Source organism: Phyllobates terribilis, unplaced genomic scaffold, assembly GCF_046119375.1.
Source record: "Phyllobates terribilis strain yellow unplaced genomic scaffold, ASM4611937v1 Scaffold_3__8_contigs__length_932513732, whole genome shotgun sequence".
NCBI lineage: Eukaryota > Metazoa > Chordata > Amphibia > Anura > Dendrobatidae > Phyllobates > Phyllobates terribilis.
This window is the reverse complement of record NW_027362763.1, coordinates 619,404,189-619,429,886: the sequence shown is the minus strand read 5'-3', so window position 1 is coordinate 619,429,886 and position 25,698 is coordinate 619,404,189. Positions and strand designations below refer to the sequence as shown.

General features: G+C 45.2%; 1 protein-coding gene across 5 annotated transcripts in view; it reads left to right on the top strand.

Annotated features, from left to right (window-relative positions):
• Positions 1 to 25,698, top strand: part of TMEM181 (transmembrane protein 181) — a 393,500-nt gene that overhangs the window by 249,572 nt on the left and 118,230 nt on the right. For all 5 annotated transcript variants that reach the window (XM_073671509.1, XM_073671510.1, XM_073671506.1 and 2 more), the window contains exons 8-9: positions 19,253 to 19,352; positions 20,376 to 20,506. In XM_073671509.1, the coding sequence (XP_073527610.1) occupies positions 19,253 to 19,352; positions 20,376 to 20,506 (231 nt within the window). The remainder of the gene's footprint in view (positions 1 to 19,252; positions 19,353 to 20,375; positions 20,507 to 25,698) is intronic.

Genomic DNA, 25,698 nt, shown 5'->3' with positions numbered 1-25,698 from the left:
GCATACTTTGAGCTACAGTATATACAATCTTCCTCTGGCTAATCTGAAAGTCTTCTAAGAGGCTGCTATATTCCCAGCCACATATCCCTCTGTCTGGTCCAACATTCTGCTTAGGGGACTTTAACTTGTTCATTGACCCTCAAAAAGATAAACTGTTTGTTAACATTATGCGAGATGGTGGTCAAGGGCCTTCTCGTCTACAGCCTTTTGTGGGTGAGTTAGGTTAGATCAGGGGTCTCAAACACGCGGCCCGCGGGCCGCATGCGGCCCCTGAGGCTGCTTTATGCGGCCCGCAGGCACAGACCCCTTGATGATCCCGACCAGGTCCAGGAGGAGCCGCCGACAGCAGCGCTGCATTGCCGCACAGAGACTGTTTCCCAGCACTGCATTTCCAATGCCAGCCGCCGGCCAATCAGAGGCCAGCAGGTGATATCTGCGTGTCGGCGCAGCGAGTATGACGTCATTGCCATATGCAGATGTCAGCTGCTGGCCTCTGATTGGCCGGCGGCTGACATTGAAAATGCTATGCTGGGAGACAGTCTCTGTGCGGCAATGCAGCGCTGCTGTCAGCGGCTCCTCCTGGACCAGGTCGGGATCGTCAAGGGGTCTGACTGTGGTGCCTGCGGGCCACATCTGCAGGAAGGCCGCCGAGGGAACGGAGGACAGGTGAGAATCATCTTTTTTTTTTTATGTGTGTGAAGAACAGCACAGGGAAAACATAGCCACAGGATGGGGACCTGGATGGGGTACATAGCCACAAGAGGGGACCTGGATGGGGTACATAGCCACAAGAGGGGACCTGGATGGGGTACATAGCCACAAGATGGGGACCTGGATGGGGCACATAGCCACAAGAGGGGACCTGGATGGGGTACATAGCCACAAGAGGGGACCTGGATGGGGCACATAGCCACAAGAGGGGACCTGGATGGGGTACATAGCCACAAGATGGGGACCTGGATGGGGTACATAGCCACAAGATGGGGACCTGGATGGGGTACATAGCCACAAGAGGGGACCTGGATGGGGCACATAGCCACAAGAGGGGACCTGGATGGGGTACATAGCCACAAGATGGGGACCTGGATGGGGCACATAGCCACAAGAGGGGACCTGGATGGGGCACATAGCCACAAGAGGGGACCTGGATGGGGTACATAGCCACAAGAGGGGACCTGGATGGGGTACATAGCCACAGGATGGGGACCTGGATGGGGTACATAGCCACAGGATGGGGACCTGGATGGGGTACATAGCCACAGGATGGGGACCTGGATGGGGTACATAGCCACAGGATGGGGACCTGGATGGGGCACATAGCCACAAGAGGGGACCTGGATGGGGCACATAGCCACAAGAGGGGACCTGGATGGGGCACATAGCCACAAGAGGGGACCTGGATGGGGTACATAGCCACAGGATGGGGACCTGGATGGGGTACATAGCCACAGGATGGGGACCTGGATGGGGTACATAGCCACAGGATGGGGACCTGGATGGGGCACATAGCCACAAGAGGGGACCTGGATGGAGCACATAGCCACAAGAGGGGACCTGGATGGGGCACATAGCCACAAGAGGGGACCTGGATGGGGCACATAGCCACAAGATGGGGACCTGGATGGAGCACATAGCCACAAGAGGGGACCTGGATGGGGTACATAGCCACAGGATGGGGACCTGGATGGGGCACATAGCCACAAGAGGGGACCTGGATGGGGCACATAGCCACAAGAGGGGACCTGGATGGGGTACATAGCCACAAGAGGGGACCTGGATGGGGTACATAGCCACAGGATGGGGACCTGGATGGGGCACATAGCCACAAGAGGGGACCTGGATGGAGCACATAGCCACAAGAGGGGACCTGGATGGGGCACATAGCCACAAGAGGGGACCTGGATGGGGTACATAGCCACAGGATGGGGACCTGGATGGAGCACATAGCCACAAGAGGGGACCTGGATGGGGCACATAGCCACAAGATGGGGACCTGGATGGGGCACATAGCCACAAGATGGGGACCTGGATGGGGTACATAGCCACAAGAGGGGACCTGGATGGGGTACATAGCCACAAGAGGGGACCTGGATGGGGTACATAGCCACAGGATGGGGACCTGGATGGGGCACATAGCCACAAGAGGGGACCTGGATGGGGCACAGAGCCACAAGAGGGGACCTGGATGGGGTACATAGCCACAAGAGGGGACCTGGATGGGGTACATAGCCACAGGATGGGGACCTGGATGGGGCACATAGCCACAAGATGGGGACCTGGATGGGGCACATAGTCACAGGATGGGGACCTGGATGGGGCACATAGCCACAAGATGGGGACCTGGATGAGGCACATAGCCACAGGATGGGGACCTGGATGGGGCACATTAGTACAAGATGGGGACTTGGATGGGGAACATTACTACAAGATGTTTGCCATTATTACTATATGATGCTAATTGTAAGACAATATTACTGAATGTGGCCAATTGGGGGAAACAAAATTGTAAAAATCAAAAAAATAAAAATAAAGCATGAAAAAATATTGGGCGCTAAAAATGCTGTTTTATATGTAAACTAAAGTAAACACAAAAAAGTGCACGTTTATTATCGCCACATCCATAACGACCCAAGCCATAAAAAAATAAACACGGAAAAAATGTTCAAAAGGTGTATACAAAAAAAATGGTATCACTAAAAATGTCACATTGAACAAAGAATGCGGCCCCCCAAATTCAAATTTTTTCCATGTGCGGCCCATATACCCAGCCGAGTTTGAGACCCCTGGGTTAGATGGACCTCTGGAGGGTGAGAAATGGGGATTCTAGAGTGTTCTTTTGTCATACTTTCCTGAGAAATATGTCCAGAATTAACTGTGTACAGAAGTGTGAGACACTTCATTTGGTGTAACACCTGGAATATCTACCTGGGGCATTTCAGATCATTCCCCAATATTACTGGAGCTGACCTCTTCCCCCACCTGAAATATGTGGGGAATATAGGATGCATGCCTTCTGTTTGTCTCTAATTGGGGAAAATGATAGAATAATTTACAAAATTCAAGTGTTCTGGGAAACCCATACTGGGTTGAAGATTTGACAGTGACCTGGGAGGCCTTCAAAGCCTATTTGAGGGGATGTCTGAGATCCACCATCTCCTTTACTAAAAGTTCCTCCACTCAGGGAAGAGGAGTTGCCTCATGATGTTGGTCACTAGAGGCTGCTTTTGTGGCTGACTACTCTAACCCAAATAAACACAGCAGGTTTCAGTCTCTTAGACCATACTTACAGCTTGTAAAAAAGAAAGTTGATAGACATCTATTCTTTACCAAACTCCTTTTTTGAGCTTGGCAATCAGACTGGACGTCTGTTAGCCTGTATAGTTAACTGTAATACTGCCTCTCCTCCGGTTAGTGATCCTGAAGGGGGGGGTGCGATCCTCGTGAGATTCTGTGTGTGTTTTCTAACTTCTACCAAGAACTGTACGCCACTTGGACTGATTACATGGAGGGGACGCTACAAGAATATCTGGATGGTATAAGTCTCACGACCCTCATAGAGGAGAGTCCTGTGGTCTTAGAGATCCCTGTTGCTGAAGAAGAAATAATGGAAGCGGCCAGGAATTATGGTGCGAAGGAAGTGTCTGGCTCCATATGGACTCCCTCTAGAAGTCTATCGAAGATATTTAGACCAACTGGCCCCTTAGCTTCTTAAAGTATATACAGTGGTGGAAATAAGTATTTGATCCCTTGCTGTTTTTGTAAGTTTGCCCACTGACAGACATGAACAGTCTATAATTTTAAAGGCAGGTTAATTTTAACTTTAAGAGAGAATATAAAAAAAAATATCAAGAAAATCACATTGTATAAATTAGATACATTTATTTGCATTTTACAGTGAGAAATAAGTATTTGATCCCTTTGGCAAACAAAACAATACTTGGTGGCAAATCCCTTGTTGGCAAGCACAGCAGTCAGACGTTTTTTGTAGTTGATGATGAGGGTTGCGCACATGTCGGGAGGAATTTTGGTACACTCCTCTTTGCAGATAATCTCTAAATCATTCAGATTTTGAGGCTGTTGCTTGGCAACTCGGAGCTTCAACTCCCTCCATAAATTTTCTATGGGATTAAGATCTGGAGACTGTCTAGGCCACTCTATGAACTTACTGTGCTTCTTTTTGAGCCACGCCTTTGTTGCCTTGGCTGTATGTTTTGGGTGATTGAAATGCTGGAAGACCCAGCCACGACCCATCTTCAATGCTCTTACTGAGGGAAGGAGGTTGTTGGCCAAAATCTCGCGATACATGACCCCATCCATCTTCCCTTCAGTATGGTGCAGTCCTCATCTCCCCTTTGCAGAAAAGCACCCCCAAAGTATAATGCTTCCACCACCATGCTTCACGATTGGGACGATATTCTTAGGGTTGTACTTAATGCCAAAGAGCTCATTTTTTGTCTCATCTGACCACAGCACCTTCTCCCAATGACTCACAGAATCATCCAGGTGTTCACTGGAAAACTTCAGACGGGCCTGCACATGTGCCTTCTTGAGCAGGGGGACCTTGCAGGCACTGCAGGATTTTAAACCTTTAAGGCATAATGTGTAACCAATGGTTTTATTGGTGACTGTGGTTCCAGCTGTCTTGAGATCATTAACAAGTTCCCCCCGTGTAGTTTTAGGCTGATCTCTCACCTTCCTCATGATCAAGGATATCCCATGAGGTGAGATTTTGCATGGTGCCCCAGATCGATGTCGATTGGCAGTCATTTTGTATTTCTTCCATTTTCTTACTATTGCACCAACAATTGTCTCCTTCTCACCCAGCATCTTACTTATGGTTTTGTAGCCCATTCCAGCTTTGTGCAGGTCTATGATCTTGTCCCTAACATCCTTAGAAAGCTCTTTGGTCTTGCCCATGTTGTAGAGGTTAGTCTGACTGATTAATTGAGTCTGTGGACAGGACTCTTTTATACAGGTGACTATGTAAGACTGCTGTCTTTAATGCAGGTAACGAGTTGATTAGGAGCGTCTAACTGGTCTGTAGGAGCCAGAACTCATATTGGTTTGTAGGGGATCAAATACTTATTTCTCACTGCAAAATGCAAATAAATTTATCTAATTTACACAATGTGATTTTCTTAATATTTTTTTGGATATTCTATCTCTCAATGTTAAAATTAACCTATCCTTAAAATTATAGGCTGTTAATGTCTTTGTCAACGGGCAAACTTACAAAAACAGCAAGGGATCAAATACTTATTTCCCCCACTATAATTCCTCACTGGAACAAGGCTTTTTACCTGAATCCTTCAATGCCAAAATTGTAGTAATAGTAAAACTGGACAAGCCTCCCGAAGATTGTGTATCATATAGACCAGGGATGGGCAATTAACTTTCTCAAGGGGCCACATGAGGAACTGGGACATTTGTGGAGGGCTCAACCAATCGGCTGAACTTGATTCAGCTCAATATTTTATTGTTTCTGAAAAACAGTAAATTATACAGTTTTGATTAGATGTGTATACTGGTAAGAATAAATGTTAAAATATGCTTTATAGTAAAATCTAGCTAGTAGAAGCTAGTCAACATGTTACCCCTACACCAAGCAAGCACATTTTCACTAATATTAAAAGTATGTTATTTTAAAAAGACAATTAGTGATGTAATGATTGGATTTTGGAACTGCCTTGGGCTTGAACAAGTGCGTTGAATGTCTGAGGCGGATATACGAAGGATAGCCGACAGGTAATCATCAGTGCGAGAAGCTCTGTATCTAGATTTGTTAAACTTCATTACTGAGAATGTTTGTTCACATATGTAAAGCCCCCGTCTCACATAGCAAGATTGCTGCTGAGTCACGGTTTTGGTGACGCAACAGCGACCTCACCAGCGATGTCGCTATGTGTGACACTTTGCAACGATCAGGCCCCTGCTGTGAGGTCGCTGATCGCTGCAAAGTGTCCTGGACCATTTTTTGGTCGTTGCTCTCCCACTGGTCAGCACACATCGCTGTGTGTGACCAGCGGGAGCAGCGATCAGGCTGGTAGCTATGGTAAACATCGGGTTACTAGGGGCACACGCGCACTTAGTAACCCGTTGTTTATCATGGTTACGAGCCTGCTAAAGTGAGCGGTAACCTCCCGCTCACTGTAGCAGAGTGGTAACCATGATAAACAACGGGTTACTAGGAGCGCGTGTGCCCCTAGTAACCCGATGTTTACCATAGTTACCAGCCTGCTCCTGCTTCAGCAGGCTCGTAACCAGGAGCAGGACATCGTGGAAAGATTCTTTCCAAGATGTCGCTGCTTCCCTGATCGCTGGTGAGCCTGCCTGTTTGACAGCTCACCAGCGACCACATAGCGACGCAGCAACGATCCCTGACAGGTCGTATCGTTGTCGGGATCGTTGCAGCGTCGCTAAGTGTGACGGGGCCTTAAGTAGATCCAAAGAGAATGAACATCTTTTGAGCATGCCTCCTCATTTTTGGAAAGTTCTCTTTGAGAGAAGAGTAAAATTCCTGCAGTGATGCTGACCTAAAGTGCTCTTCCTGTAGTCTGTCAGACTGCAGGTCAATGAGCTCAAGCTGAACATCACTGGGTGTATTATCAATGATACAGCTAAAGGTAGGAAAAAACAACTGCATTTCATTCTCAACTGATTTGAAGTCTTGAAATCGCCTTGAAAATTCATCATGCAGGGGCCGTTGCCTGAGAGTGCAGGAGTATGGTCGCACTGTGCTAAAGCTCTGCTGTTACCCAGCCTGAAATGCCTTCATAATGCGACAAAAGAAGACCTGGGCCTGCCATATTGTACCTAAGACCTTCAAGACCCTCCCTGGATCATTTTGGGAAAATCTAAACTCATTTGGATATTCTTGGACATAAATATGCCGTTCAACAGGAAGAAGGAAAACAAGTCTGTTTCACTGCCATCCTCCCCGCTGAAATCAATTACCTCAGTGAGTCCCTTCTCTCTTCACAAGATAGCGACTTCCAAAAGAAGTACCACGGTCCTTCAACCTACTCCTGGACCACCTCTGGACCCCTCCATCAAGTAGGAAGAAAAATCCCAGTGCTGACAGGAATCACTGAAGCAGCAGTGAGTAAACTCCCTTTACCTCAGCGCAGCACCGCATGCTTCACTAATGGGGGGGGGGGGGAGTGAGGGGGGCATGTATACCAGGATAAGGATGAGGGATGCCATGCATACCAGGATAGGGATGGGGGGGGGCATGCATACCAGGATAAGGATGAGGGGCCATGCATACCAGGATAGGGATGAGGGGTGCCATGCATACCAGGATTGGGGATGAGGGGTGCCATGCATACCAGGATTGGGGATGAGGGGTGCCATGCATACCAGGATTGGGGATGAGGGGTGCCATGCATACCAGGATTGGGGATGAGGGGTGCCATGCATACCAGGATAGTGATGAAGGGTGCCATTCATACCAGGATAGGGATAATCCCATGCATACCAGGATAGGGATGAGGGGTGCCATACATAACAGGATAGGGATTAGGGATGCCATGCATACCAGGATAGGGATGTGTGGTGCCATGCATACTAGGATAAGGATGAGGGGTGCCATGCATACCAGGCTGGAGGGGTTCCATGCATACCAGGATGGAGGGGTGCCATGCATACCAGAATGGGGATGAGGGCCATGTATAATAGGAAGGGGGGGCGCATATACCAGGATTTGTGATATCAGAATTGGGGGACATTACCCCTATACCAATGTCAGCAGCAAACCTCCCTCCCCCTTAACAGTGTATTGTGACCACATTTTTTGCTTACATTTTTTTTCCTGTTTTCCTCCTCTAAAACCTAGGTGCGTCTTATGGTCCAAAAAATATGGCATATACAGTACAGACCAAAAGTTTGGACACACCTTCTCATTTAAAGATTTTACTGTATTTTCATGACTATGAAAATTGTACATTCACACTGAAGGCATCAAAACTATGAATTAACACATGTGGAATTATATACTTAACAAAAAAGTGTGAAACAACTGAAAATATGTCTTATATTCTAGGTTCTTCAAAGTAGCCACCTTTTGCTTTGATGACTGCTTTGCACACTCTTGGCATTCTCTTGATGAGCTTCAAGAGGTAGTCATCGGAAATGGTTTTCACTTCACAGGTGTGCCCTGTCAGGTTTAATAAGCAGGATTTCTTGCCTTATAAATGGGGTTGGGACCATCAGTTGTGTTGTGCAGAAGTCTGGTGGATACACAGCTGATAGTCCTACTGAATAGACTGTTAGAATTTGTATTATGGCAAGAGAAAAGCAGCTAAGTAAAGAAAAATGAGTGGCCATCATTACTTTAAGAAATGAAGGTCAGTCAGTGCGAAAAATTGGGAAAACTTTGAAAGTGTTCCCAAGTGCAGTTGCAAAAACCATCAAGCGCTAAAAAGAAACTGGCTCACATGAGGACCGCCCCAGGAAAGGAAGACCAAGAGTCACCTCTGCTTCTGAGGATAAGTTTATCCGAGTCACCAGCCTCAGAAATCGCAGGTTAACAGCAGCTCAGATTAGAGACCAGGTCAATGCCACACAGAGTTCTAGCTGCAGACACATCTCTTCAACAACTGTTAAGATGAGACTTTGTGCAGCAGGTCTGCATGGTAAAATAACTGCTAGGAAACCACTGCTAAGGACAGGCAACAAGCAGAAGAGACTTGTTTGGGCTAAAGAACACAAGGAATGGACATTAGACCAGTGGAAATCTGTGCTTTGGTCTGATGAGTACAAATTAGAGATCTTTGGTTCCAACCACGGTGTCTTTGTGCGACGCAGAAAAAGGTGAATGGATGGACTCTACATGCCTGCTTCTAACAGTGAAGCATGGAGGAGGAGGTGTGATGGTGTGAGGGTGCTTTGCTGATGACACTGTTGGGGATTTATTCAAAATTGAAGGCATACTGAACCAGCATGGCTACCACAGCATCTTGCAGCGGCATGCTATTCCATCCGGTTTGTGTTTAGTTGGACCATTATTTATTTTTCAACAGGACAATGACCCCAAACACACCTCCAGGCTGTGTAAGGGCTATTTGACCAAGAAGGAGAGTGATGGGGTGCTACGCCAGATGACCTGGCCTCCACAGTCACAAGACCTGAACCCAATCGAGATGGTTTGGGGTGAGCTGGACCGCAGAGTGAAGGCAAAAGAGCCAGAAAGTGCTAAGCATCTCTGGGAACTCCTTCAAGATTGTTGGAAGACCATTTCCGGTGACTACCTCTTGAAGCTCATCAAGCGAATGTCAAGAGTGTGCAAAACAGTCATCAAAGCAAAAGGTGGCTACTTTGAAGAACCTAGAATATATTTTCAGTTGTTTCACACTTTTTTGTTAAGTATATAATTCCACATGTGTTAATTCATAGTTTTGATGCCTTCAGTGTGAATGTACAATTTTCATAGTCATGAAAATACGGAAAAATCTTTAAATGAGAAGGTGTGTCCAAACTTTTGGTCTGTACTGTACAGTGGGTGCGGATTTTCGTTTTTTGCTCCCCTTGTTCCCAGAGCCATAGCGTGGCTTATTTTTTGCGGGACGAGTTGTACTTTTGAACAACATTACTGGTTTTACCATATCATGTACTGGAAAACGGGAAAAAAATTCCAAGTGCGGTTTTTATTTAAGTAGTGAAAAAAAAAATCCAAAGTTTGCTTAAAAAAAAAAAATTTAAAAAAAAATGGACATTTTCCAAGACCCGTAGCGTCTCCATTTTTCGGGATCTGGGGCTGGGTGAGGGTTTATTTTTTGCGCACCGAGCTGACATTTTTATTGATACCATTTTGGGTAAGATCCGATGTTTTGATCGCCCGTTATTGCATTTTATTGCAATGTTACGGCGACCAAAAAAAACGTATTTCTGGCGTTTAGAATTTTTTTTCTTGTTGCGCTGTTTACCGTTCGGATTAATTCTTTTTTTATATTGATAGATCGGGGGATTCTGAACACGGCGATACCAAATATGTGTATGTGTTTTTTTTTATTTTTTTTTATTTTAAGTGGGGCGAACGGGGGGTGATTTAAACTTTTTTATATTTTTTTAATTTTTTTAATATTTTTTAAAAAAATTTTTTTTTACACTTTTTGCTTGCTCCTATAGTCTCCATAGGAGACTAGAAGCAGCAGTTGTCCGATCGCCTCTGCTACGTAGAGGTGATGAGCAGATCACCTCTATTAGGACCACGAATCTCAAATACATAATCAGTGAAAAAGCATCTGCCACAAATGACAGATGAATATCACTAGAAAACAGCCACTCCAATAAACATGAAAAAAGGCAAAAACTGCAGTCTTACAGGTTGATGCAAAAGGTAAGAACTTTATTAATGCAAAATTACACATAAAATCTAAGAATGTAAGAAGTAAATGGCATGTGTGAAAGGGTGAAGAAGGGAATGGCAGCACGGGCGCAATAGAATAATAAAACCCAAATGGCAAATATTATGTAAATCAATGTTGATAAAGGATACAACAAAAGGGAAATAACCACCAAAAAGGGTGATTGATTGTCAATTAGTGCTGTGGAACTCCGTATTGCCCCATTACCTAGTGGGATAGCACAGAAAAAACATAATCGCCTAATACATGGTGACTATCCCATGATGTCGAGTAAAACACCAATATGTCCCCAATAAATCAACATTTTTTGCCATAAGGTAATACCTCCAAAGGTGAAATTGTGCCCAGGCAGGTGGTGATGAAGGCAAGTTGCCTCTTCTCGACGCACGTTTCGCAAGGAGCGAGTTCAGCTTTCTCAAGGGAAGGTGAGAAAGAAGCGCTGTAAGAACCTTAAAATACCCATGTCATTGATCATGTGGCGTACCACATGATCTAATTGTGTCCAATGAAAATGTCTAGGCGGCGCATGCGCACATCACGCGGCAGGTCCTGCGCCGTAGGTCCAGCCGTCATAATGCAAGACGCCGGGCCAAGGGCCAGGAGTGCCTACGCGACGGGAGCACGCGCACAACAAAGTCATTGGAGGGTAAGACCAGAAACCCAGTGCAACAATGTAAATTGTTGAAACATAGAAAGAATCACCGATTTTTGCTTAAGAAAAAGGCCATTGTTATACATCAATCACAAGTCAGACTGCACACCAGAATAAAGTTCTTAATAGGACAATTTAAATCTCCGATATAAGTATATCGTGGGGGTTGCCGCAATCTTTGTTGAGGCCGTATCCCTTCACAGATCGAGTGACATGTTCAAACGAGATTGTTGAGAAGTAGGAGATTTTCACATAGGTATACTTCAGAGTAGTTCAGGTCTAGATACATGAGAAGACATAGGAAGAAACAAATATAAATTAATAACAGACAACGCAACACAAAATTAAAACCACAGGTATACTGCACTCGCACACAACTGGCCATTTTTCAATAAAATAGAAGGAAGAAGCGCATTGGTTGAAAAAAGCCAGAAAAAGTCAAATAAAGGAGGCAAAGCTCAGAGATTCATTTAGTCCCTTTGGGGCCAACGTGTCCTGGATAGTGATCCATCTGGCCTCCCTCTGAGCTAATCTGTTTAATGTTACAACCCCTGGCACCAAGGTGGACAACTTCAATACCCCTAACCAATAGGGATCTAGCATTGCAGTTATGAAACTGCCGAAAGTGCCGTGGAAGTGTCTTGAGCTCAGAGGGATCTGTCACCTGTCTGACTGCGACAATGTCCCTGACATGCTCACGGACCCTGACTCTGAGTTACTTTGAAGTAAGTCCAATGTAAATAAGGGAACATTCACACGTAGCGTAGTATATGACATTGGAAGTACTACAGGAGATCCACTGACGAATTTTAAATTGACGGTCCCCTGTCGCAGAGTCAAAGGTGCGGGAAAGAAGGACATTGGCGCAAGCCAGACAGCGGCCGCATGGAAAACCTCCAACAGTTGGTTGAGAAGAGGAGAGAAATGTATTTTTCGCCGGGACATAATGGCTCTGAACAATAAAGTCCCTTAAATTCCTAGCTCTTCTGGGGGTCATGAATGGGTATTCTCCTAGAGACATGACCAAGGAAGGTTCAGTTCGAATTATTGGCCAGTGTTTCCTTAGAATGGAGCGCATATTATCCCACTGTATGTTGTATGTGGAAATGAAGCGTATCTGATCCTGGTTTCTCTTAGGCTGTCTATTTTGGTTATATAAGAGATGACTGCAAGATGTTGCTTTGGCTCTATTATAGCCCTTTTTAATAGACCGCCGGCTATAGCCGCGGCGTTCAAACCTGGTTTGATGATCAGAGGCTTGGGTTTCAAAACTTTGAGGTAAGGAGCAAATCCGCCTAATCCTCAGAAATTGTCCGACCGGGACGGCCCTCAGGGTTGTCGGATCGTGAGCAGAAGAAGCATAAATCAGTGCGTTAACTGCTGTGGACTTACGGTGGACGTCCGTCTGGATGGAAAATTGTGAGTCCACCTCCAGACCCACGTCCAGAAAGTCCATTTTGGTGACATGAACTCTATAAGTCAACCGAATGTTCATATTATCATTTAAGCCGTCCATAAACTTCCCGAGCTGCTGTGCAGTGCCCTTCCACAGAAACAGGACATCGTCGATGTACCTGTACCAGCACAGCACATGGTTGGCGGCCCATGCGTCCCAGAGGCCCAGGAAGAGATTGGCATACGAGGGCGCACAGGTCGCACCCATGGCTGTCCCGCCCTGCTGGAGGTAAAACTGATCTTTAAAAATAAAAAAAATTGTGAGTTAGTATGAATCGCAGCAGCTCGAGAATGAGATCGCATAGGGGGCCTTCCAGGTCGGACACATTGAGGAAAAAACGGACAGCTTCAAGCCCGTCCATATGGGATATGCACGTGTATAGGGACTCGGCGCCCGCTGTGACCAGAAGAGTATCAGAATCCACAAAGACACCATCAACCCGGGTTAGGGCATCCGTCGTGTCCCTGAGATATGAAGGTAATGTCTCTACTAGGGGTTTTAAGTAATAATCCACAAATTTACAAATTGGTTCGCAGAGACTTCCTATCCCAGACACGATCGGACGCCCCAGGGAGTTGGCGGCGTCCTAGTGGATCTTGGTCAACAGATAGAATGTGGGAAGCGGACAGTGAGGCCATCAAGAACCCTCTTAGAGATGGTTTCCGCCTCAAAAGCCTCTCCCAAAATCTTTTCTGTCTGGAATCAAGAGCGGACGCCATGTCGCATTTGGAGAGCCCTTGATGTGCCTATATAGTGGAAACCTCCCCTCAAGTGACCCTATTTTGGAAACTAGACCCCCTTTATCAAGTGGTATAGTTAACATTTTGAATTCAGAGGTACGACATAGAATTTGATAACATAAGGTCATCATCTTACTACATAAAGAGCTTAATGTTGAGGTGAGTCCAAGAAAAACATAGCTGACGTTGGAGCAATGACTCTGTTGTTGTAGATGATGACAATGAAAGTTAACATTTTCCTATTGAATTTTTAAATCGCTTAACCCCATCAGGCATGCCAAGTCATTGTCTTAGACTTAAGGTGGGCAGCATTATTATGTTGAGAAATTTGAATGCAAAACGAGGACTCTGCAATGGTACACGATTAGTTGTAACATCATTGAATAGAATGTTCTTGAGGCAGAGATTTTAACAGGATGAGCTGGAGGTGATAAAGCATACAGAGAGATTTCCTCGCAATCTGCCCCGGGCAATTCACTTTTTGAATTGGCGAACATCTCTAATCTTCTAAATTTAATTTTTGTTTTCCGTAATGCCATATACTAATTTATTAATTATGACAACTTTGTTTATCGTGTATAAAGGCTGAAGGTAAATAGACATGGGTAATTTGAGTTAGTTTTTACTATGTAGAGCACACTTTTCTAGCTTCTGAAACTTTGTTTTGGAACTCAGGCTGCTAGTATTGAATACCCGTACATGGCAGGCAATTCCAGCCATTATTTTTGCTGTAGAACAGTCGCAAAACATATGGGGCGTAGACTCGAGCATGTCACTCGAGCACCCGCGATACTCGGCGCATACCCGAGCACCCGATGCAAATTCAAGTAGCGAGCACTTGCGCTCAACACTAGTCGCCATATTGTCACCATTTTTTTTTCTTTACTTTTGAAAAAATCCCAACCCTAACTACAACCCTAACACATGCACAACCCTAACACACGCACAACCCTAACGTTTATTTTTTACTCCGTTCCTCGTGTGGTATAAGTGATTAGGCGACTTTATTCTTTGGGTCGGTGCGATTACAGCGATACCAGATTCATATCGGGTTTTTATGTTTGACAGCTGTCACACACTAAAAGATGCTTTTTTTTGCGAAGACTAGTTTTTGCAATCATTTTTCCATATTTCGCCCGGCAGAGTCATGTTAAAGCTTGTTTTTTGCGTGATGAGTTCACGTTTTTATTGGCACCATATTCGGGCATGTTGACATTTTTTGAGCTCTTTGTATTCCGATTTTTGGGAGGCAGTATAAACAAAAACCAACAATTCAGGAATTGTTTTTTTTTTTTTTTATTTATTTCCGCTTGTGGTAAAATTAATAAGTAAGGCAGCGTTATACTTCGGGTCAGTACATTTACAGCAATACTACATTTATATGTTCCCCAATGATAAATACGCATGTGCTGTGCACATGCTGCGGAAATTTCCACTGCGGATTATCATTGCGGAAAAAAACACAGCACTACCAATTATTTTGCGGAAGTGCTGTGTTTTCGCCGCCATTGACTTGCATTGAAACGCATGGATTCCGCATCACTGCATATGTAGATGCGCATTCCACACTTTTCAATGTGCGGATGGTACCTGGGTGTGGAGGACAGGAGACTCTCCTCCGGACCCAGGTACCATAGAACCTGTGAAAAAAAGAATAAAATAAAAAATAAATGTTATATTTACCTTCTGACGGCCCCCGCTGCGCTCGTCCTCCCATGCCGGCAGCTCGCAATGGACTAAAGGACCTGCGCTGACGACATAGTCATCTTCCGGCAAGGGAGAACAGAGCGAAGCAAGACTCCGGGAAGGTAAGTATAGATTTATGTTTTTATTTTTAACCATTCTTTACGGTCGCACTATATAAATCCATGCCGGTTGCATGGATTTATATAGTGTGACCAAGTTGACAAGCACTTTCCAAGTGATGCTAAAATCGCTTGGAAAGGGCTTGACAACCTGCATGTGGAAATGCACGTGAAGAACGCTTCACATCCGCATGTCCCTGGCAGGAAAAACGCATGTACAATCCGCATGCGTTTTTTTCTGCCAGGGAGATGCAGAAACGCTCAGGAAAAATCCGGAGCATTTCTGCATCGTGGGCACATAGCCTTACACTTTGTCCCTATGTGGGACTGATTTTTTGCAGGCTGATCGCTTGCATAGCATAGAGATGCAGCAGCATCCCTGTGCTATGCAGGCTGTCAGCTCTACACTGGCACAAGTTAGATAGATTGTGCATCTATCTAACTTTCTGATGCCTGGTGACCCAGATGTCATTATGGCAACATCGGGTCACCATGGCAGCGATTGGGATTCTGCGCCATAGCGCGGGGTCTCCGATCCAAGGTAAGAGGGGCGCTCTTACCTCTGCCTGCTCCAGAAATTCTGCGATGGACTTCGATCGCAGCATTTCGGGGGTTAATGTGCCAGGAGCGATGCTGGATCACTCCTGGCACATAGTACCGGGTGTCAGCTGTCAAAATCAGCTGACACCGAGCGGCGATCACGATTTCTTTGGGGAGGTGGACCAGACAGAGATGCCCTCTGTCCCACTCTTGTTTTCCATTGCCATGGAGCCACTAACTGTCAGGATCCGTCAGACTGCAGGGTATCAAAGGATTAAAGTGGGTTCCCATGAGGATCGCTTGAGTTTATATGCGGATAATTTAATCCTGTTTATGGCGGGTCCAAGAGTTACACACTGCCTTTGGTAATAGATCTGATTGATGAATTTGGCTGGCTTTCTGGTTTAAAAATAAGCTGGCAGAAAGCCATGCTGTTACCTCTAAGCACCATGGAATGGAAATAGGAAATGAATTCTGCAGGCTACGAACAGTATCCTGCTTTAAATATCTAGGTATACACCTAGAAAACACATGCAACTCCGTGATTTAAATAAATCTTCTGCCGGAGAAAATTACAATATAGGGTGCACACTCTCTGTCAGTAGCTGGGAGAATCCGTGTTATTAAAATGATAGTACTCCCTAAATTCCAATTTGTTCTGGAACAGTCAACCTTTATAGTCCCAAAAACTGTTTTCTTAGGCTATGTGCACACGATGCAGAAATGAAGCAGAAAATTTCTGCAGCATTTCTGCATCTCCCTGGCAGAAAAAACGCATGCAGATTGTGCATGCGTTTTTCCTGCAGAATACATGCGGATTCACATGCGTTTCCACATGCGTTAACGCATGTGTTTCTGCATGCGGACTGACAAGCACTTTCCAGGCGATAGCATCACTTGGAAAGTGCTTGACAACTAGGTCACACTGTATAAATCCATACAAACGGCATGCATTTATACAGTGTGACCGTAAAAATAAAAGAATAAAGCTATACTTACCCCCGATCCCCCGCCGCGTGTGCCGTCGCGCTCCTTCCTGGATCCTTCCTGGCTTGCCGGCATCTCGCGAGACAGCCTGCGGTCACATGACCGTGATGTCATCTCCGGTCCTGGAAGGAGAAGCGCTGCGCGGGCCGCCGGACCGGTGAATATAAACTTTATTTATTATTTGATTCTTTTTATCACAGGTACAATGGTACCCAGGTCTGGATGAGAGTCTCCTCTCCTCCAGAACTGGGTACCATCCGCACATAGAGACGCATATAATCCGCTTGTACAAATGTACAGACACTGATTCTATGCGTCTCAATGCAAGTCAATGGCGGCGCTTCCGCAAAATTAATGAACATGCTGCGGATTTATGAGCGCTGCAGAAATGCTACGGAAAAATCCACAGCATGTGCATTGACATTGCGGAATGCCATTGGGGACCATGGGGAGCGGATTACCAAGCGTTTTTGATGCGTTTCCGCTGCTGAAATTCCGCAGCATAAAAACGCATCGTGTGCACGCAGCCTTAGAAACTTTTATTCTTGTGCCACACAAACCTGTCCTTTCAACCCACCATGGCCTTTAGATAACTTGTTGAAGATTGATGCACTAACGTATAGTTCTTTGTAAAATGTGTGTGGCATGTAGCTTGTTAAGCAGAGGTGTGGATTGAAAAGCTGACATGTTTATTAAATATTAATCCCCAGTTTTCATGTTCAGCAGCTGGAGCTACACTTTTTTTCCGATTAATATCTTAAACCAATACTTTAAGGGGAATTCCCAAGTTGTCATTAGAGTAGCTCACAGCTCTGCAGTCTCTGTACTTCCTGGTTGCTTTTGGGGTGGGCGCTCCTCCTTGCGTGGCAGTTCTTTCTTGGGCCTTCGTCCTGCTACAACATAACGATATATCAGGGTTTATTCTGATTCTACACTGTTGTTATATTTATGTATAGGGCATTTGAACTAGCAGACTGCTCAAGAAAGTGAGAGCTGTGATTATGAGAACTGCTCTGTAAACTGCTAATGCTGGCGGCTAAGGGATTATGATTTTGCAAGATTGAGAAGAGCCCTACCAGGAGACGAGAGGGAGGGAAGTGAGCAGCTAACTGCTGCACAGAAATCAATGGGCTGGAGATGGCTAACTGGCATGTTAGTATATAACTCATCTGGTATATAATTAGAAGCACACTCCACCAGGTTCTGGTTGCTGAACACCTTGAAGCTGTAAACTATAAAAGATTAAAGCTCTCACAGTGAATTGCAACCTTGCTTATTTTTATGCTATTTACGAGGTAGCGTTCATTAAAGATTTCCCCTGACCCACTTATGTTTATCACAGGACATTGAAACTTCAGTTGTGTAATGATACAAGTCTCTATAGGTTACGTGCCAATTTGCAACTCCGAACTAATAACGGTCTTGATTTTACAGATGAAGTGGTGTGAAGTTTGATAATGGACCCAGTAGAACACAGAGCAGTCATCAAGTTCCTTTACTAGAAAGGCCACACACCAAAGGAGACGACGTATGAGATGAAAGAGGCTTATGGTGATGATTCCCCATCATATGATCTAGTCAAGAACTGGCACGTCAATTGAAATGTGGTCGGACTTCGGTGCAAACAGCTCCAATTCCAGGGCGATACCACTCTGCTATTGATGAACACACTATCCAGCAAGTGGAGATCGCCATTTTGGAAAATTGCCACGTAATCATTCGCCACCTAGCCCAAATGTCAAGATTAGTGTGGGATCCATGGAAAAAAATCATCCAAGACCAACTTCACATGCAGAAGGTATCCGCTCGCTGGGTTCCCTGGCTGCTCACACCTTTCCAGAAGCAGGAACGAGTCGAATGCTCTCAGGCTCTATTGACGATATGCCATGGAAACCAGGAGGACTTATTCAACAGACTGATCACACAAGATGAAAGCTGGGTCCATCACTATGATCCTGAGACTAAAGTCCAGTCGATGCAATGGAAGCATCATGACTCACCGCCTCCAAAGAAGGCACTTGCCTAATCCTTGGCAGGCAAGGTCATGCTCACAGTATTTTAGGACCAGCGCAGAGTAGTATTGATGGATTTCCTAGCAAAGGGTACCATGATCACTGGGGCATACTATGCTTCACCGCCTTCTGCAGGACAATGCACTAGTTCACAACTCACATGTTGCCCAAATGAAAGCATGCTCCTATGACATTGAAATACTACCGCATCCCCCTTATTGACCCAACCTCGCACCATCGGACTTCCACCTCTATCCAAAAATGAAGTTATTTTTGAAGGGCAAGCATTTTCCAGATGATGAGACTGATTTCCGAAGTCACAACGTGGCTTTTGGAGCAACCTGTCGACTTCAACAAGCAGGTGTTCACAGTTGCTTACAGAGATGGTAGAAGTGTGTGTCCCTAGGTGGCACCTATGTAGAGAAGGACTAATAACTGTGCCAAGTTTCATTGCTCTTAGTACACAGGAAGTGGGTCAGGGGATATCTTTAATGAATGCCCTACGTAACTAGAACAGCTTTTTTCTTACATTAGAATACCCCAGTAACAATGGTGAAGCATAAAAATTACCTCAACATGGTTCATTTTTGATACAACTAAATATTTTTTAGAAATAGTGCTATACTTGGCTTTCTGATTGATGCATATATATTACAACTTACTGAAAAACTTTATTTCATTTTTCTTTCTTTTTAGTGTTTATTTGCACATTCACTACGGAAATTTTCCATGAGAGACTGGGGTATAGAACAGAAGTGGATGTCAGTCCTTTTACCTCTGCTCCTTCTCTATAATGGTAAAATGATTTATGTTCTTAACAATTTCCTTAAGATTTATCTGGCAATAAATGGCTAAATAAGTCCCATAGGTCCCATAGGCATACTAACTTTCAGTAAAGAAGTGTGGTCCTTTTCTGCTGCTCACAGACTCAATAACTGACAGATGTATTGTACTTATTAATGTGACTTGTATGAATATTTCTATTCTCTGATCTTATAGTGTATCTTATTGTCTATCTGCTTTTTAGCCACTCACCTTAAAAGCAAATTGTGCTGTCCGTCACTTAACTAAGTAGCAGTAAAACATCGGGACACAATGATACTTTTTATTTTTGAAAACATCTGAATGCTATATATTCACATGTTTACTGTATACCAGTATATAGTATGTAAAGGGACCTGTCACATTGGATAATCCTATTGACCTGTAGATATAGGGTTAATCTGCTGGTAAATAGTGTTTTGAAGGTGCCTGGCCACTGTACTGTAAGTGTGGCACATGGGGGAAAATAAACTTTATTCCTCCCAGGATACCTGGACTTTCAGGCAGAGGCGTACCGTTACCATTCCCAGCTGTAAGCACGCCCCAGCATTGTGACTGACAGCCATCTCTGCACTGACGCATTGTAACGCTATAAACCTGTAGATTAACCTTGTATCTGCAAGTTAGTCGCGTTATCTGATATGACTGCTTTCCTTTAATACGTCCCCTTATGCTTCCTTAAACAGTATAGCTCATATGTGAAAATCTACCAATTGTCAAATGTGTTCTAGGCCCAACATGTTGGTTGTCTATGGACCATGGGCCACCTGTCCCTGTTGTTTGATTTAGTTCTTTAAATATGAACATTTTGAATGTGATAAATCAGCTCATGTGTTTTAATCTGTGTTCTTCAATATGTATACCTAGAATTAAAATGTCAGTAGCTCTTATTGTGCTTTTAATTTGTGATCTGTGAAGAAAGATGACTTGGTGTGGCAGGTAGACTGAAACCATGAACAGTCGTATTGCAGGTAACTTTTCTCCTGTTTCTTTCCAGACCCATTCTTTCCGCTCACGTTTCTGGTTAATAGCTGGTTCCCTGGCATGCTGGATGACCTTTTTCAATCACTATTTCTTTGTGCTCTCTTGCTTTTTTGGCTTTGTGTCTACCATGGGATTCGTGTGCAGGTAGGTTTTTTAATTATTTTTCATTTTTTTTTATAAAATTGCTTTAACCAACATACTGTATTAATCTACAGATGTAAGAATATGTCTTATCTATAATATAACGCTACAAGCATCCCTCTGTCTGAAGCTTTTATAGACTGCGCAAGCGCGACACACCTGCGCAGTCTGGCTCCAGACAGAACAACGCATGGAGCAGTTACAGGTAAGAGGAGTGTGAAGAGAGGAGTCGCGGCAACGCTCCTCCCAGTCAGGTAAGTATGTAAGTATGGTGCCAGAGATCGCGGTATGCGTTCAGTGTTTACGCAAGTATGCATTGTTGTTTTTTAATTTCATATGTATGAGATATTTGAATGTATATATAGTTGTGCTCAAAAGTTTACATACCCAAATGGGTGAAGCCATTTATTGTCAAACTACAGTGTTTTCTCTTTTTAGATCTTAATGACAACCAAAAACATCCAAATGACCCTGATCAAAAGTTCACATACCCTGGTGATTTTGGCCTGATAACATACACAGAATTTGACACAAATGTGTTTGAATGGCTGCTAAAGGCAACATCCTCACATGTGACCTGTTTGCTTGTAATCAGTGTGTGTGCATAAAAGCTGAGTGAGTTTCTAGGATCCAGACAGACTTTTGCATCTTTCATCCAGCCACTGACGTTTCTGGATTGTGAGTCATGGGGAAATCAAAAGAATTGTCAACAAATGTAAGTGAAAGGTAGTTGAACTGTATAACCCAGGAAATGGATACAAAAAAATATCCACGGAATTGATAATTCCAGTCAGCAGCATTGAAACTGTGATTAACAAATGGAAAATAAAGGGTTATGGAAAATAAAGGGTTCTGTAAAAACCAAACCATGGCCGGGTAGACCAACAAAAATTTTGCCCACAACTGCCAGGAAAATTGTTCGGCATGCAAAGAAAAACCCACAAATAACATCAGCTGAAATTCAGGACTCTCTGAAAACTAGCGGTGTGGCTGTTTCTAGATGCATAATAAGGAGGCACTTGAAGAAAAATGGGCTGCATGGTCAAGTCACCAGAAGAAAGCCATTACTGCGCAAATGCCACAAAGTATCTCTTCTACAATACGCCAAACAGCACAGACACAAGCCTCAAAACTTCTGGTACAAGGTAATTTGGAGTGATGAGACCAAAATTGAACTTTTTGGCCACAACCATAAATGTTAAATTTGGAAAGAGGTCAACAAGGCCTATGATGAAAGGAACACCATTCCTACAGTAAAGCACGGAGGTGGATCGCTGATGTTTTGGGGATGTGTGAGCTACAGGAAACTTGGTAAAAGTTGAAGTAAAGATGAATGCAGCATGTTATCAGCAAATACTGGAGGCAAATTTTCACTCATCAGCCCGGAAGCTGCGCATGGGACGTACTTGGACGTTCTAACATGACAACGATCCAAAACACAAGGCCAAGTTGACCTGTCATTGGCTACAGCAGAACAAAGTGAAGTTTCTGGAATGGGAGTTGGCATCTCAGTCTCTTGACCTCAATATCATTGAGCCACTCTGGGGAGATCTCAAGCACGCAGTTCATGCTAGACAGCCCAGGAATTTACAGGAACTGGAGGCTTTTTGCCAAGAAGAATGGGCAGCTTTACCATCTGATAAAATAAAGAACCTCATCCACAACTACCACAGAAGACTTCAAGCTGTCACTGATGTTAGAAGGGGCAATACATTATTAAGAACTGGAGTATGTGAACTTTTGATCAGGGTTTTTTGGATGTTTTTGGTTGCCATTAAGATTTAAAAAGAGAAGTAGTTTGACAATAAATGGCTTCACCCAACCAATAACCATGAGTGGAGAAAAAGTTTTTTTGTTATCATTCATATTCTCTGGTATAAGGCTAAGAAAGGAAAAATTCTGCCAGGGTATGTAAGCTTATGAGCACAACTATATACACACACAACTATATATGTGTGTGTGTGTGTATATAGGTGCATCTCACTAAATTAGGATATCATCAAAAAGTTAATTTATTTCAGTTCTTCAATACAAAAAGTGAAACTCTATATAATATATGAGTCATTACACACAGAGTGATCTATTTCAAGTGTTTATTTCTGTTAATGTTGATGATTATGGCTTACAGCCAATGAAAGCACAAAAGTCATTATCTCTCAGTAAATTAGAATACTTTATAACAACAGCTTGAAAAATGTTTTTAAAATCAGAAATGTTGGCCTACTGAAATGTTTGTTCAGTAAATGCACTCAGTACTTGGTCAGGGCTCCTTTTGCATCAATTACTGCATCAATGCGGCGTGGCATGGAGGCGATCAGCCTGTGGCACTGCTGAGGTGTTATGGAAGCCCAGGTTACTTTGATAGCAGCCTTCAGCTCGTCTGCATTGTTGGGTCTGGTGTCTCTCATCTTCCTCTTGACAGTACCCCATAGATTCTCTATGGGGCTAAGGTCAGGTGAGTTTGCTGGCCAATCAAGCACAGTGATACTGTTGTTTTTAACCCCTTTACGACAAGGTCAGTAATAGTACGTAGCCGCGCCCTCGGCCTTATGAACCATCTACGTACTATTACGCGCAATCTTGAATGCGGCATCGCGACCGAAGTCGCGGTGACCGCATTACATTTCCGGCACCATCTTACCTCAGGGGAGATCCCGGGGGGGAGGGGGGGGTGGTGTCGCTGCCCCCCTGCTACTACTATCGCTGTGATTTGCTGTCTAATTCTGAACAGCCAATCACCGCATTTCTCACTGTTTGCGGCAATCAGATTGCTGGAAACAGTGATGTGCAGCCTAGGATCGGTGCTCCTAAGAGTACTGATCCTAGGCTGTTGCCTAGGAACTCCTGCCCTGGCCCCAACCCGCTATGATTGGTGCGATCGCCGATCACATCAATCGCACCAATCATAGTGCAACCGCGCGGTGACAGGGCGGTCACGGGGTGGTGGCTGACTTGTGACCTGCCTGTCACTGCCCCATGACCCCCTGTGATGTGTGCAGACCTCCAGACAGCTGACTGGAGCGATCGATGATGACATCGATCGCTCCAATCAGAGTAACTGAACACAGGTGACAGGTTGGTCACAGTGCGGTGACCGGCTTGTGAACTGCCTGTCACCGCTCCATAACCCCCTGTGATGCTGCCCAGCCATCTCTGGTGCGATCGATGAGTACCTGACCGGAAGGTGACCTGCCTGTCACCACCCTATCACCCCCCTGTGACCGCCCTGCAGCTCCTCACACTTGGTGAGAATTTCTACAGAGCGTTCACGTTTGATCACCTCTGTGCTGGGCTTTGTGGTGCCACAGAAGCACCTGTGAACACCACAAGACCTTCTCCTACCTGTTCCAGGCTCCTGCTCGGGGCTCCGACCTGCTGCTGATCCTGCTCCGGCCTGCTGCTGATCCTGCTCCGGCCTGCTGCTGATCCTGCTCCGGCCTGCTGCTGATCCTGCTCCGGCCTGCTGCTGATCCTGCTCCGGCCTGCTGCTGATCCTGCTCCGGCCTGCTGCTGATCCTGCTCCGGCCTGCTGCTGATCCTGCTCCGGCCTGCTGCTGATCCTGCTCCGGCCTGCTGCTGATCCTGCTCCGGCCTGCTGCTGATCCTGCTCCGGCCTGCTGCTGATCCTGCTCCAGAGCCTGCTCCTGCTGAAAGAAGAACAGAGAAGACTTTAGTAAGTCCATCTCTGATCTCCCCTCATCCACCCCAATCCCCCTCTCCACCTCTCTTTTTACTCCTCTCCCCACCCCAATCCCCCTCCCCCCCAGTTGTTTTTTTTTGTGCGTCCTGCAGCGGCCGAGCACTGACCATTGACTACCTCACTGATCAACGTCCGTGCTCGCTGCTTTTCAAGACTTTATTTTGTCTCTGTAAATTCTTGTTCCCCCCTCATTTAGCACCACCTTCGTGCGTGCATCCAACAGCCACCGAGCATTGATTGGTGACGTAAATCACCGATCAGCACTCACGCTCGCCACTTTTTTTCCACTAACCTTTTTTCTTTTCTAGAGGGCAGTCACGCTGTCCGATTGTGCGCCATGTTGGGCCTTGCGGTGCCATAGAAGCCTGTGACACCACAATTGCCGCTCCTGCTACAGAAGACATCTTAAAGAAGACAACTGGAAGACGACAATTGTAAGTAGGATTTTTTGATCCTTCCTCATCCACCTCAATCCCTCTCTTCCCTTCCCATCCCCCCTTCTGCCACCAAGTGCTGATCATTACTTGATCAGTACTTGATCACTCAATTTTTGTCATTTTTTTTTGTGCTTCCTGCAGCCACTGAGTGCTTATCAGTGACCACAGATCACTCATCCGCACTCATGTTCGCTGTTTTACACAGCCTCGTCCTTTGCACCACATTAGCGCGCACACCCAGCAGCCGCCGAGTGTTGATTGGTGACATAATTAACCGATCCGCACTTGTGCTCGCTGTTTGCACCACCTACGGTTTTTCTTTTTTTTTTTTCCTTCAGAAAAAAAAAGTTTACACCCAAGCACACACACACCACATAGATAACAAAAAATGTCCCGCTCATCCCAAAATTGCTATTCAGCGGAGGAGGCATATGCTTTCCTTGCCTCTGACACTGACAGCGAGGGCAAGGATCCCACATTTCTTTATTTTTCCGACTCCTTGTCTTCCTCCTCCTCCTCCTCCTCCTCCTCCTCTTCCTCTTCTTCCTCCTCCTCTTCCTCCTCCTGTTCTTCCTCCTCTTCCTCCTCAGTTGCTGCTGGACCGCCACGCAGTCGTCCCAGGAGAGAAGATGATCCAGCACCCCCGACTACTGACCCCATATGGACCTCACCCCCCAAAAATTATGAGCCACTGATTCCTGATTTCGTGGTGGAATCAGGAGTCAAGTTTGACACCACCGGCCTCACAGAAATAGACTTTTTAAACGTTTTTCTCTGAGGATTTTATAAACCTCTCATGGTGGGCCAAACTAATTTGTACGCTCATCAATTTTTGGAATAAAACCCCTCTTCATCATTTTCCAACTGGTAGACGCAGTAGAATTGATGAAGTTTTGGGGCCTGGTCTTTCATATGGGGATCCTGAAGTAGCCAGAAGTTCGGCAATACTGGAGTGTTGACGTTTTGTATAACACTCCAGTGTTCGGAATGGTCATGTCCCGGACTCATTTTGAGGCCATCCACATGTTCTGACGTTACGATAATGCAAGGTGTCCTGC